The sequence below is a fragment of the Acipenser ruthenus genome, chromosome 9, assembly GCF_902713425.1.
Source record: "Acipenser ruthenus chromosome 9, fAciRut3.2 maternal haplotype, whole genome shotgun sequence".
Classification (NCBI taxonomy): Eukaryota; Metazoa; Chordata; class Actinopteri; order Acipenseriformes; family Acipenseridae; genus Acipenser; species Acipenser ruthenus.
In genome coordinates this window covers 22,619,291-22,634,203 of record NC_081197.1, presented here as the reverse complement: position 1 = coordinate 22,634,203, position 14,913 = coordinate 22,619,291, and the positions used below count along the sequence as shown (strand labels likewise).

General features: G+C 36.8%; 1 protein-coding gene across 2 annotated transcripts in view; it reads right to left on the bottom strand.

Annotated features, from left to right (window-relative positions):
* Positions 1-2,927: 2,927 nt before the first annotated feature.
* Positions 2,928-14,913, bottom strand: part of LOC117405867 (PAX3- and PAX7-binding protein 1-like) — a 40,960-nt gene continuing 28,974 nt past the window's right edge. For both annotated transcript variants that reach the window (XM_034009316.3, XM_034009317.3), the window contains exons 11-18: positions 13,972-14,171; positions 13,651-13,798; positions 10,512-10,633; positions 9,618-9,694; positions 9,357-9,423; positions 4,536-4,682; positions 3,797-3,951; positions 2,928-3,400 (exon numbers count right to left, since the gene is read on the bottom strand). In XM_034009316.3, coding sequence (XP_033865207.2) covers positions 3,283-3,400; positions 3,797-3,951; positions 4,536-4,682; positions 9,357-9,423; positions 9,618-9,694; positions 10,512-10,633; positions 13,651-13,798; positions 13,972-14,171 — 1,034 coding nt within the window. In that variant the 3' untranslated portion in view covers positions 2,928-3,282. The remainder of the gene's footprint in view (positions 3,401-3,796; positions 3,952-4,535; positions 4,683-9,356; positions 9,424-9,617; positions 9,695-10,511; positions 10,634-13,650; positions 13,799-13,971; positions 14,172-14,913) is intronic.

Sequence of the window (14,913 nt, the reverse complement as noted above, 5' to 3'; positions counted from 1 at the left end):
GGTGAAATGTAATTGTCAGTGACTCTGCAACTGATGCATAGTTCACACACCCTAGTCTCTCTAAGTCGCCTTGGATAAAGTCGTCTGCTAAATAATAAATAATTAACCATTACTATAAATCATGCCATAAACGTAGCTGATAATTTGAAACAAAAATTGAATGAGAACCTGCACATGGATTTTGAAGATGTGGTACCCAGTTGTACACTGTATCACGCAGCTCAGATTATAAGGGCTAATCTGCAAAGAGTTAAAGGACTTAAACCTTCCCATGTTCCTTCAAGCCAGATAACAAGCTGCAAACATGTTATCTGACAGTATGTGTATGTTCCTGAAGTGGCTGTTTGAAAAAGATAGTGGAAAAGAAGCAATATCTTCAGCCCGTATTAATGCCACTAGTGAGTCTACACATCATGTCATCCTTTCTGTTGACCAGGACATCATCTTCAATTAATCTGGGGCACAAACACCAAAGCACATAGGGCTTGCTGGAGCTGTACACAGCATAACAGGCTCAAAAACTCTTCTTTCCTTGTTACATCGTCTTGGTCGCAATGTTTCCTATAGTACATGGAAGAGGGTAGAAAGTGGAATTGCAGAGTGAATGATTGAATGCAACAACCAGGGAGAAATTATCATTCCATTCAACATTAAGCCAGGTATTTCTTTTACAAGCTGCTGCTGACAATATTGACCTTAATGGCAAGCATACAACTCATGCCACCAGCATAGTGCTGTACCAGCGCAAGGGAGAAAGTGCCTCCAGTTTAAGTTCTGTCACTCACCTGGCTCCTGGGAATTTTGGTTCTGTGCAATGGCGTCGGGAATCTCTCAGTGTAAACCCAGCTGTCTGTGAAGTGGCAGATTTTTCTGCTTATGGAAAGCACAAAAAACATGGTTCTTAAGATTTAAGATGGATGCTTGCACGTCTTTGTCCAGTGAAGTTATTTGAAGTTGACCTTTTGCCAAACATTACCACAACTACACAAGCCATTCATGGATGGAACAGCTTTAATGTCAAAATATCCAGTCACGTCTTCGATAACTGCGATACGTTACTGCCCCATTGTCTGCATCCCCAATGGAATATAGTACAGTATACACTGTTATCACAAATGTTCATAAGATGACAAAGCAGTTGGACCAAAAGAATAGTCATCACTTTTGATGAGGCAATCTACTGCAAAGCTAAGGAAATTCAATGGCATTGCCCCAGAGAGTTTGCTGATATGGTTTTGTGACTCCAGGAATACACACACTGCCATGATATTCCTTGCCTGTATTGGATGAAGTGGACTGTGCCTCGAATTTGATGAAAATGCCATTCTTGCTGACCTACAATACATGGCCTGTGCAGAAACTGATTAGCAGTTGCAACAGATCACAGAATCATTGACTGAATCATTGACTGATAGACTCAGCAAGTTTCAAAGCCAGGTCAGGACAATATCTAGGACATTTGCATTTTGGGATAGGTACCTTGATATGGTCCAAATCCTTCTAATATTCATCCAAGCTGAATGTGATGTGTTATGGGAGCTTCATCTGGCTTCTGTTACAGATATGCTGACCTACTTCTTTGCTTATGATCGCACACATTATGCCCGCTGAGCAACAGCTGTTGCAGACATGAATCTGCTTCAAAATACTGCACCTGAGGTTTATCATCAGCTTTTACTGGGCAACCATCGTTTGCATTTCTGAGCAGAAATGTAATCAAATATGGAATGATATGGCTCTAGAACAAACTCTGAACAGGAAACAATTCAGAACAGAAACAATTGGGGCAACCTTGGTCTTCATCAGTTTTATAGTTGTGCCTATTTGCTTTGTGCTGGGCAAGGCTGCCCTAATGGTTTCTTGAAATTTGGCATGTATTTTTGATATCTCCACTTTAAATGGCAGGGCACTTTTGATAACGTGGCATTTTTTCACATTTCCAGTGTGTTTTTGTTTCAGATACATACATACATACATATCAGTGCTTGGAAATTCTGGCCTGTGACTGGTTTAAACCTCATCATAGGAGCAAAAATAGATTTAACTATTGCCCTCACATCATTACACAGCTGGGCAATAGTCTCAGTCTGTCATGTGATTCGTTCACATCACGATCAGTCCTGCCCCTTCTTAAAGGAATGCCCTCCACCTCCAATCCTAAAAATTGCTGAATGAAATCTGCTGAACGGCGATTCTGTGACAGAAAATGAATTACAAAACATACTACAAAAGAAAGAAAAAACTTGCAGTATGAACTTCAAAAACATGTTTTGGTCAGTTTAGCATCCTTATTTATTTTTATTAGGTTTACACAGAGTAATTTATCAAATGCGACAGACCCCCACCCACTCACTCACTTCAGCTTTCCACTTCTTAGAATGCATTTTTTTAACAAAAAGTTGATGTTAGGGCACACAAGTGTTTGCGTATGAAAACAGCTCTAGACATCTGAACACTAAGTATGAAGCGGAGGTTATCCCTTACCAAGGGCTGTCAATCAATCGGGTAAGTCTGGTCTTAACTTTTGATTTATCTTATCATATTAAAATTAATGGATGGTAATATGAACCATCTATATGCAGCAAAGGTGTGTAATGAGCTCCCAAAACTGCAGCCAGCTTAGTGATGAAACTTTTTCACTGTATAAAACATGTGGTTTTGTCAGCATCGTTCGGTTAGGGACTTTATTTAAAATGTAGGTTTCAGTTCGGTTTGGGAAAATCATAACCATTGCATCCCTAATACAGTGTACAGGTAAATTAGCATGGGAAACAAAGGCCATTCACAAGTGATCCCTATGTTGTGAGGTGGTCTTCCATACAGGGGATGTTTAAGAGAGTTTTGACTATTAAATGATCCACAGTACCAAACTCTTTTAAAAATACAAATATATGCTTTGTTACATGATTTATAACTAGGAGAACAGAATCTTTCCAAACAGGAACATTTATTAAAACAGGCTGATAAAACTTTTACACCACCAGCAAATTAAAATAGAAGCTTTATTTTGTTCCCCCCAAAAGCTGTGAATTTATAACTTGGTTTATATTTCTTTGCTTGTTGATATAAATGTAATTCCACAGATAGGATGAATATTACTGCATGCCTAAAGAATTTAGAAAACTGGAATTCAGTAGTTTACAAAAAACCGGTTTGTTATACACAACAGTGCACCAAATGATTCCTAGATGTAACAATAAACAGGGCTTGAAAGAATCCATTATACATATATACACATATTTATACACGGTATAGATATAAGGCTTTAGGGTCCATTCCGAGTTATTTGCCTTCAAGTAAAGCCTTCACATCCTTTATGCCGTGTTCACTTGCAACAGCCACCACATGATCCAGAGCACAAACACTTCCCAGAAGTCTAACCACCTGTTTTATGTGTTCCCTACGAGAGAACGAGAATGCATGTTAATGATTTGCTTCAAAAACCACATTTCATGCATATTGCAAAAAATATAACATATCTGCTTTTATAATACACACATTTATAATGGCTTTTTTCATTTATTTAAAAAGCTGTGAGCTAAAAAAAATTAGCCAAGAGCTGGCTTTGCACACCAAGACCTTAATTAAAAAATATCTTGCAACAGCCCACCCTTTCAAAATATATTCTACAAAAACTAAAAGCATGTTTAAACTTGGATTATATGCCTGTGTGAATAAATTACAGATGAACAAAAAAGGAACATACAATGTAATAGTTAAAAAGGTAAAGAAAGCAGAAAACAAAATGTAGAAAAATAAATATAAATCAATACTCTTCCCGTATGTAGATACTTGCCTTGCGTTTCGTTTTTCCACATCTGAAACCCCAATGCTGACCCTGTAGATCGTACTGGCCAAATGCTTAAGATACCGGCAAAAGTTTTCTAACTGGGGGATGGTTTGTTGTCCTTTGATATTTGTAAACCACCGTTTTGGAAAACAATCGATGACCTGCAAAAGTACACAAGATTTATCCTCATGACCAAAAGTGCCATATATTCCTGTTCTGTGTGATAAGAATAGTGCTACAAAAAAGTCCCCCCATTGAAACACTGGATACAGATGGCAAAATGAAAAATAAAAAAATAGAGTTTAGTCCTCCCACCTAACAATGTCCTCAGATAAGACTGTAAATATGTAAAGAAATATGAGAAGGGAATTCCAACAATTGGAATTGTAACAGCAATATCCAATCCACATCATTTCTGGTAATGTACAATAGTTTTCCTCCATTTTATACTCATTTTGTTTCCAATTCTTTGTTGGTTGGGAGAACTAGTGTAACTCAAGATACAGTTACTCAAGTACTGTAAATATGACACAGGGCCTGAAAACTGCCAGGATCATGGGACGTACCCTGTTTTTCTGAATAGCTACTAACACCCAAGACCACGGAGTTATAAGATTAACAAAACAAATATAAGTTTCCTTCAGCACAAGTGTTTCAATAATACAGAAAAATATACAGGCTTCTCAACAACCCCAACATTTTCATAATTTCAACAGAAAGTATCTTTGTACAACAGATAACTTACACTTTGGCTTTTTGTTATGCTATCTTCCCCAGGATCTGAGTTTTGCAGCGCTGAAAGAATATAACGATTCAACAGACTGTCCACTGCCAGCTCTCGTAGACATGTATTTGACAGTATTCCATGCCACTGAAGAATGTTTCCAAGAAGCTACAATAAAATAAACCAAAACAATCAATTCCACTTTTCAACATTTAGCAAGATCACAGAACAGAATATATAGGGCAAAGCAGATCAATGTTCAACAATAAAGAATTCCACAAAATGACAATGCTTTACATTTTTATTTACAAAGTGCATTCACTTTCCACCAAGGTAACATTCACGATTAGGATCACTTTGTTTTTTATTTATGTACTTATTTATTTAAAAAGTACAGAGAAAGTAATAGTTATATGCAATAGATTTAAATACTAAAAAGGAAAATACTGGTTCTGTGCAGCCCACAAGAGTTTAAGAAATAAATACAGTATCACTGTCATTCTTTCTGATCCTCTTCATGAAAAGCTAAGCAGAACTTGAGTTGTGCTTCATAAGGAATACCATTTCCTTTGGTTTAGGGGGTTCAGTGCTTTTTCAGGTGTTTTCTTCCACATAAATGGCTACATTGAAATACTGGTCATAAATTATGCAGCTTAGCTAAACTTACCCTGTCCTTGCAAATATTACCTTAAACCTGACAATTTCTGTAAAAGACTCCAGCTTTGGTTGAAAGTAAATGGAAAAGGTCCCAGGTACCACGACAAACATACCAGTTATCGGTGGTGCAGCTTGAAGTGTAAAACCAGTACTTTCCAGCAGAGTGCACCAGAGAGTTTGATTTTTTTTTTTTTTTTTTACTACTAATATTATGTATATCAGTGGTGCACAATTAGACCAATAATTGGTAATAATTGGTCCAATTAAGTAATTTAGGGCAAGGTTGGAACAAAAGCCAGGAGGGACAACGGCCCTCCAGGACCGGAATTGTGCACCACTGATGTATATGTATACTGTTGTTCCTTAGGATGATTTCTGCTGTAGATTAGTTTCTCCCTGTAGCACTGTATTAACAAACACTTTTTTTAATGAAATACATTTCATTGACAATTATTTGCAAAAGCAAAAAAATAATAATAATAATAATAATATCAAACTCTATGTGAAAAATGATATCTGCCCAAACATGCTATTTAAATATTGTTCATGGAATATTTGTATAATAATAATAATAATAATAATAATAATAAATGGGGTAGTGTGTGATATGAGAATGTAATGCCCACTCTCAGGGTGGGATGCTACACACTCTGGGTTTATCCAAGCTACAGTGGCTCTCAAAAGTATTCACCCCCCTTGGACTTTTCCACATTTTATTGTGTTACAACATGGAATCAAAATGGATTTAATTAGGAGTTTTTGCTACTGATCAACACAAAAAAAGTCCATAATGTCAAAGTGAAAAATAAAAATCTACAAATTGTTCTAAATTAATTACAAATACAAAACAGAAAATAATTGATTGCATAAGTATTCACCCCCTTGAGTCAATATTCGGTAGAGCCACCTTTGGCAGCAATTACAGCCATGAGTCTATTTGGATAAGTCTCTACCAGCTTTGCACATCTGGACACTGCAATTTTTGCCCATTCTTCTTTGCAAAATTGCTCAAGCTCCGTCAAGTTGGATGGGGACCTTTGGTGAACAGCAATTTTCAACTCTTTCCACATATTCTCAATTGGATTGAGGTCCGGGCTTTGACTGGGCCACTCCAGGACATTGACCTTTTTGTTTTTAAGCCACTCCAGTGTGGCTTTGGCTGTATGTTTGGGGTCATTGTCCTGCTGGAAGATGAATCTTCTCCCAAGTCCCAGGTCTCTTGCAGACTTCAGCAGGTTTTCCTCCAGGATTTCTCTGTACTTTGCTGCATCCATTTTGCCCTCTATCTTCAAGAGCTTTCCAGGCCCTGACGCAGAGAAGCGTCCCCATAGCATGATGCTGCCACCACCATGCTTCACGGTAGGGATGGTGTTCTCAGGATGATGTGCGGTGTTAGGCTTGTGCCAAACATAGCGCTTAGCGTTGAGGCCAAAAAGCTCTATTTTGGTCTGATCAGACCATAGAATATTCTTCCACTTGGTCTCAGAGTCTCCCAAATGCCTTCTGGCAAACTCTAGCTGAGATTTGATGTGAGATTTTTTCAACAATGGCTTTCTTTTTGCCACTCTCCCATAAAGGTCAGTTTTGGAAGCACCCAGGCTATTGTTGCCATATGCACAGTGTCTTCCAGCTCGACTGTGGAAGACTGTAACTCCTTTAGAGTTGCCATAGGCCTCTTGGTGGCCTCCCTGACTAGTGCCCTTCTCACCCGGATACTCAGTTTTTGAGGACGGCCTGTTCTAGACAGATTCACAGTTGTGCCATATTCTCTCCATTTCTTAATAATGGACTTTACTGTGCTCCGGGGGATATTCAATGCCTTGGAAATGTTCTTGTATCCTACCCCTGATTGGTGCTTTTGAAGAACCTTATTCCGGATTTGCTTTTGAAGAACCTTATTCCGGATTTGCTTTGAATGTTCATTCGTCTTCATGATGTAGTTTTTGTTAGGAAATGTACTAACCAACTGTGGGACCTCCCAGAGACAGGTGTATTTAACCTGAAATCATGTGAAACACCTTAATTGCACACAGGTGGACTCCATTCAACTAATTATGTGACTTCTAAAGACAATTGGTTGCACCAGAGCTTATTTAGGTGCGTCATAGCAAAGGGGGTGAATACTTATGCAATCAATTATTTTCTGTTTTATATCTGTAATTAATTTAGAACAATTTATAGATTTTATTTTTCACTTTGACATTATGGACTTTTTTTGTGTTGATCAGTGGCACAAACTCCTAATTAAATCCATTCTGATTCCATGTTGTAACACAATAAAATGTGGAAAAGTCCAAGGGGGGTGTCACTGTACGTGATAAATTCTCATTTATCACATAGTCACTTATATTTGGAAGTTGTCAAACTGCGTAATATAATACTTGCAGTGTAAAGTAGTAAGTCTATAGATAAGTTTATACAATGCTAAACTAATTGGCATTTTCTATTATATATACAGAGGGCTTCTGTTTTTCAGTGTTTATTAATTTAGTTTTTCAGTGTTTATGTTTAGCTATTTGAGTTTTATGTAGATACCCTGAAAGTTTTTTGGGGTCTTTCGCTTTTTATGTCCTGTATGAGATCATTATTTTGGTTACGTTCCAACTTTCTTAGACGTTTTGTCCTGGCACAATATGTATAGTAACTCAACAGTACACTAGTGTTCTTGCCTTTGATGTCTTTAACAACAAAATCCTTACGGCCACAGGCATATTCTTCTGACATTTTAGTGTGTCACGGCATTTAATTTATTTCATCCACAATTTGTAATTAAAATTCTGCCAAACTTACATTCACAGCTACACAGAACAACAAAACATGAAATAAAATATTGAATACACGAATACAAATGAACAAAAATGTAAACTGGTGCAAAAACAAAACTGCTCACCGATTTAGTGCTGCATTACATCGGTGATGGGAAGGTTTTTCTTTAAAATAGCAACATTTCTGCTTTGTCCTCTTCTCATCAACTGAAGAAGGCCAGTGGCCGCAACGCGTCTGCATGCATTCGCTTCATTGTTTTTTTATGATTATAATGTTATAATAATAAATATATAAGCTTAACAGCAGATGCTTGGTGAATGCTTGACTTTTTACAACATTCTCTTCATTAACAACATGTGAACTAAACGTTCACTGTCAACACTGCTACATGGAGCTTAAAAGGAACTTTCTTGCAGCTTCAGACAAATTTGGAAAACAGCATTTGCTATTATTCCAAGAACACAGTTTTTCAGATTTTCTTGGAGGCTCACTCGGGTAAGCCGCCATCTGTGGCACAACACTGCTGTTCGTTCCATCACTATATAATTTGTACATCGCAGGCACATTCCTCCAGTATTTCTTCAAACATCAAGATCAGGGTTTTGCTGGGTATTGCTAAAGTTACATCAGCTGGTATGTGTTACACAAGGTGAACCTGGCAAACCAGAGTCCAGCATTGCCTTTGCAATGTTGCTTCCTTTATCTCTGACAAATCACATGAATTGTTGTCCACTGAATTTTCAAATATCTTGTCAAAGGCCCCTGAAATGGCCTCCGCTGTGTGGGAGCCACTAAACTGTAAATTGTAATTCTTATCAATCCTCTGGCCCATGAAGCTTAGCATTGACATGTTAAAACATCGGTGCTACAAACATCTGTCAAAGTTTAAAGCTGATACATCACTTTCAAGGAGCATTGTACAGTTCTGGCAGCACAGTCTCGGATATCTAGACTACTTTCTGCTGAGCACCTTGAAACGAGGCTCCAGACATTCAATGAGACGGCAAAATCCAGTGCCTTCTATAATCAAACGGCTGATCATCCAGAGCTATAAATTCTATTAAGCGTTTAGTTATCTCTTTTGCCCTGGGATCTTCATGATCAAAGTGCTTTGAACGGTTTAGTGCTTAGGCTAAATCAGCTGCTTTGTCTGAGACTCTGAGGTGATGTATTAAATTTGTTGTATTGTGATCTAGAAGTGGCACCTCCAAGTGAAATTGTAGCTGCACACAACTTGTAATCAGCTGTCCTGTTGTTGGTTAAGATTCCACAGTGTACAAAGTTATTTATTACAGAACATCCAAACTCATGGTAAATTAGGGCAAGGCAATCGACCGGTAAACCGCAGTGCACTGTGGTATCAGGTACCGCGTCTACCGCGATACTGGGGACATTTTCCATGGAACCCACTGTACTCACCTTAATAGAGGACCAAAATTGCCTTTGGAAAAATAAATATGGTCCAGAATTCTTATTTTCCAAGACACTGAAAAGTAAAGAGGAAAAAAGAATTGTTGGTATCTTAACACAGAATACTAAAGCAGATCCAATTCTAGAAGACATTCTTTAATATACAAGTCAGAATTGCACAAGAGTCCAGAAATCTCGCTCAGATTTACATAATCTAATATAAATCCTATATACTTTTTTTTTTTTTTTTTACAATTACTTAAAACTTACTTTTTGGGATAGAGCGGCATGAAAACATCATTATCCAATGTCCTTCTCGTCCGCATTACTATTGCTTTCAACAGCTCCTGAAAAAAATGATCCACAATTTCACTGGGATATATTAACTCTTCCAGTACTAACTTGCAAAGACAACCCCACTATAGCTATATAGTTTCAGTGTCTTACATTCATTTTATATGACTTATGACCAGTAAGCTGGTGTGTTGAGCTGAGTGGTTATTTTTCTAAACCTCTTTATAGGTCTGCTGTGTTGAAATAATTGAGGTAATACTTTAGATTTGCTAGATAAAACATTAATAATACAGCTTCATTTGAATAGCAGAATTAGCCCTCAAAAGAACAAAGTTTTTAGCATTTGACTAACATAATTAAACAATGAAGGTTTACATACTGAACAATAGTGCATAAAACAGGTGAAGCATAGGCGATCATTCATATATTATATATCATCTAGTAAAACAATGTTTTCATTATGTAACCGTTTAGTGTGCAGGAGCTAGGGGAAGTCAGAGAGGGACATTACTGCATTATCTATCAAAACAGAACTGTGATGACACCTCTTACTACATGACAGTGCCAGTGACAATGGGAATAATATCTGGATTTCTGTTAAAGAGCTCCGAAGAATCATCACAGTTAGTGTGTTGATATTTGAGAGAAACTATGCACATCCACAACTATGGAATAAAGGTGACAATTGTTTAAACACCACTATGATATTGTAGGTGTCACTAACAATACAATTAATTGTAGGACAGCCACTTCACAGCTGCATTTCCCTTTTGAAACTGTGCTGCAAAAAACAAACACACAAAAAAAAAACCACTGGTGTGCCATTGCAAAGTAAAAAAAAACAACAAAAAAACAACAACCACACAATACCTGTGTGTTTCTGTTTTCCCCGTTCATAACGGAGGGGTATCCTCTGATCAGTCTCTGCATAAAGGACACCAGCTGTGTAGTCTGACTGGAAGATAAAGGATCCCATACCTGGTCTGCTAATACTAGTATAAAAAAAAATAATAATAAAAGACTCAATTTGTGGACTAGTACAAGAATGACGGAACTGAACAAACAATTGTAGTCAATTTTAATCTTGCTTGGTGGAATAATTGCCTATTCTAAGAATAACTAGCATTATGATTAGAGCCCTGTGACACTTTTTTCTTAATTTTATTTTTCACAAATGTTGTTTTATTTCAGATACACATTAATAAAACAACTCAAATAGATGTATATCAATGATAGTATAGTATGCATCATGTTTTATCAACATACATATTTTTTATTAAAACATTATCCTCTAACATTCTGACAAACAGACCGCGAACAGAAAAATAATTTAGTTAACATAATTTCTCATTAGCAGCAGTAACAGTAACGTACAGTCCCACATTCTTTTTATAAAGATAAAATACACATATATATTTACAGTGTCCTACTATTGTGGGTCTGTCATGATAATTGCACATATAGCAATCTACCCATTAAAAAAACACACAACAGAAACTGTATTTCAATCACATTGCACTGAAGCAGGGCTCCAGTATACAAGAAGCTTGGGGTTTCTCAGTATTTAAACACTAAGCAAAGCAGATTCATTCATTCAAATTCATTCAAAACCAAAACAGCATTTGCTCCAGTGCAAAGTTTTCACCACTTGAAATAAAACAAATTAGAATACTAATACAAAACATAAACAAACAGCCATATTTTCACTAAAAGGAATAAACAGCTAATGCTTAACGATGGTATCTTTGACTCCCATTCCAGCCGACAGTTGCAAAATCTGCACATTATTATTTTGTCACCATCAGCTGCAAACATCCTCTAATGCTCAATTTCTTTGCAGGGTTGTTTAATTGTTATGCGCGGTTTAGGCATTTTAGAAACAAATGTCTTCTCTTCCATCACAATTTTAATTCCCAAACGACTCACTTCAAATTATACATCTACGCAAGTGCTAGTCAGAGCTTCCGTTTCCCTTCAGACCGTGTCTATGGTAATGGCTAAGCCTTGACAACTACAATTGCAAGTATTTATTCAAAGTATTTTGTATAAACCTCCCAATTTAAAAATGTCATTCTACATACAGTCTTGTATCTTGTAAAGGATTTGTGATGGTGGTCCACTATGAAAGGCGCTATATAAAAATAAAGATTAAGATTATTATTATTATTATTATTATTTATTATTATTATTATTATTATTAGCAGCTTTATAATGATTTTTTGTTTTATATTTGCGTTTAGTTATTTAATTTTATATGTTGCATTTCATTTTATTTTGTGCTATTTCGTATTTGTGAAAAACACAGGGTTCTAATTATGATGCAAGACTTTATGGGGTATAGTTGTTATCCTACTTGATCTTGTTTTCTTAGTGCATCTATTGCATCTATTGCATCTGACAAGTGCTAATATTAATACACTATCGTGGGTAAAAATAACGAAATAACACAGCTGGTGTGATGTGGAAAAAATAGACAGAGCATCTGCATGAAGGGCCAGTCAAGCATGTATCAGTTTAAAAACAATACAACATTTAGCCAAGTAGGTAAATAAATAAAAATTGCAAAAAAAGGTAAACAGTTGTTACCAGTCATTTAAAAACTAGAAATGGGAGTTATCAAAAGGTAGCACACTCAAATGAAATGGCGTATTAAACAGGAAGTAAAATGGATGTGTGACAAAGATTGTATCATTGATATATGTAGAAGTTCAACAATGTGACAATGAAACAGTTAAAGTTTACTGTACATCCCCTGGAATGGAATTCTGTTATAGAATCACAGAAAACTCTACAATATACCAACTATAAAGACTCAGTGTCAAAGCATGTGGTCTGATTCACTGATATGGCAAGAGTTTAAAGCAATGCAGCAGTGAAGGGGTTCCTTTTTACTGGACAACACTGGTAAAGAAATGTAGGTAAGAAAATCAAAGACTGCAGCTGTGTACCAAACATTAAGACAACGACTCAGAGTATTCTGGTGATATTTTAATCTGCCCAGTGTCATTTGCAGCAGTGAGCAGAACTAGCTTGCTGCACCTTCCTATATAACCCTTGAATTGTTCACGTGTGCTATTGTAGTAAACATTAACTGAGTTGCTTTTGCAGATCGCAGATGAGACAAATGCGATAAATACCCTTTCAGCTATTTTGTAAGTTTGACAGGTTTATTTTATATATATTTTTCACCAGTAAGACATTTTTGTAAAATACCTATGGAAGTACATTTTTTAATGTCAATCACTTTTATATAAATCATTTGCATGTGTTTATTACCATTGTGATGCAAAGTTAACATTGTACCATCGGTCATTATTGCAAGAAATAGCGAACCGGTGTCAGGTCACTAAGATAATCTCTTTAGTTTGAAGCTGCAGTCCAGCTCTCGCAGCTACTTTTAAAAGCTGCGGGATCAGCTGCAAGATCTGTGCAGCCTGCTCACTTGAGCAGTGCATGAGATCATGCAGCTAGCCTTGTTGAACATTCGGCTGCACAGATCTGTTTATTTTTAAGTGTATTTAACATACAATTAGCTCTGGTTAAGAGAACATTCCTCTGGGAAACAAGTGACGTGTTCTCTTAGCCGAAGTGTTTTAAGACAGAGTTGACCACTGGACACAATATGCCAAGGCCAATCCCGAGACGAATCAATAAATACAAATGTATTTATTACTTATGTCATGACGCACGTGCATCAACATATTAAATTAACAGAAGAAAAAGCAACAGGCAAGCGTATGTTAATAAACTACAATAATAAACCAACTGACAAACTAAATTACAAAGCACCCCGAAAAGCATTTGAGATGCCACTGCAAGGCAAGTCATGTGTGCTGCAGATCTACGCAGGCAGTGCATCCACAAAAGAGATCCAGAACGCAGCCAATATCTCCAAACATTAGGTCTTTATCATCTAGAAACCAAAGTCACATCTTAGATCACAGGTCAAAACTCGACAAGCTCTCCTTACAGGAATGTTTAAATTACATACAAAATCTTAAAAGCTCACCTGCAAGTTTGGGTACAAGTACCCTTTCAACTATAGCTGGTAGAAGAAGAATGTCTACATCGCCTTTTTGTGTCTCTTTTTCCTCTTCACAGCCATAGAAAAGCAAGGACTCAAACCACAGCATGTACTCAAAGTCAGGGCATTCTGCCTATTGGGAATACATGGAGTTTAAGTTACTGTTTTGCTGGTAATTATTTTTCATTTTTTAAAAGACATTTTGGAAACTTGGGCAGATTGATAAAGCAAATTGGATTTAGAATTGATATATGGTAACCAAAGACTAAATAGTTACAAACAAAACAAACCAAACATTTTGCTTACCATTAAAGGATTCCAAGGGATGAGCTGCAATCGTACTAGAGGGTTGAATAGTTTGGGGAGGCACAGACCAATGTAAGCATCCTGGTAACATTTTAAATACATCTTCCTCCACACTTCAAACCGGGATTTAATGCTGTCAATGGAACAAAAATCCTCCAACACATCCTCAAAAACTTTTTTTGATTCTTTCAAAATTCGATCTGAAACATCAAATTCAGAGATGAATGGTAGACATCAGGGGGAAAAAATCTAATTTAACATTATCTGTTACTGCTAAAAATTGGTTATTTTATATAGTATAGAAAAATTAACATTTCAGAACAATATGGGAACCACATTAGATAACGGGTCAAAGTTCTATTCAAATCAGGTTGTTTCTAAATGTTAATCCTTTGTGGTCCTATGTCAGACCTGGTCCGACATTACAATTTTTCTTTTCCAGTCCGATGTCGGACCCTGTCCGACATCATCAAAAAATGCGTCATACACTGCTCCCTAGTCGGTTTTTCTCCGGTGAGAAGCTTTCAATGGCCGAGAGAGGCCGATAGAAGCCGAAAAAAAAAAGAACTGAGGCGGATCTGAGCAAGACACAGTCCCTTCACCACAGACATAAACAAATAAGATAGCTGCTTCCACAACTAGCACTCAAAGAAATGCGGACAGTTGCCAAGCTTTTTGAGATGGTATAGTAATAAAATAATGACTTGGATCGCATTACTGAGGAGTTTGGTGACAAAACGAGAGGATTTATCAGTATGCACTACTATGAAGAGATATGTGATAAATACAGCAAACAAGGAGTGGGGCAGGGCTGAAGATGTAGTACAGAGTGTCCTGTTGATATGCAGTGCATTTTAACCCTTTGCGGTCCTATGATGTAAAAAAGATGTAAAAAACATGTCTCTAGTCGTTTTTTTCTCCAGAAAAAGCTGAGAAAACCAT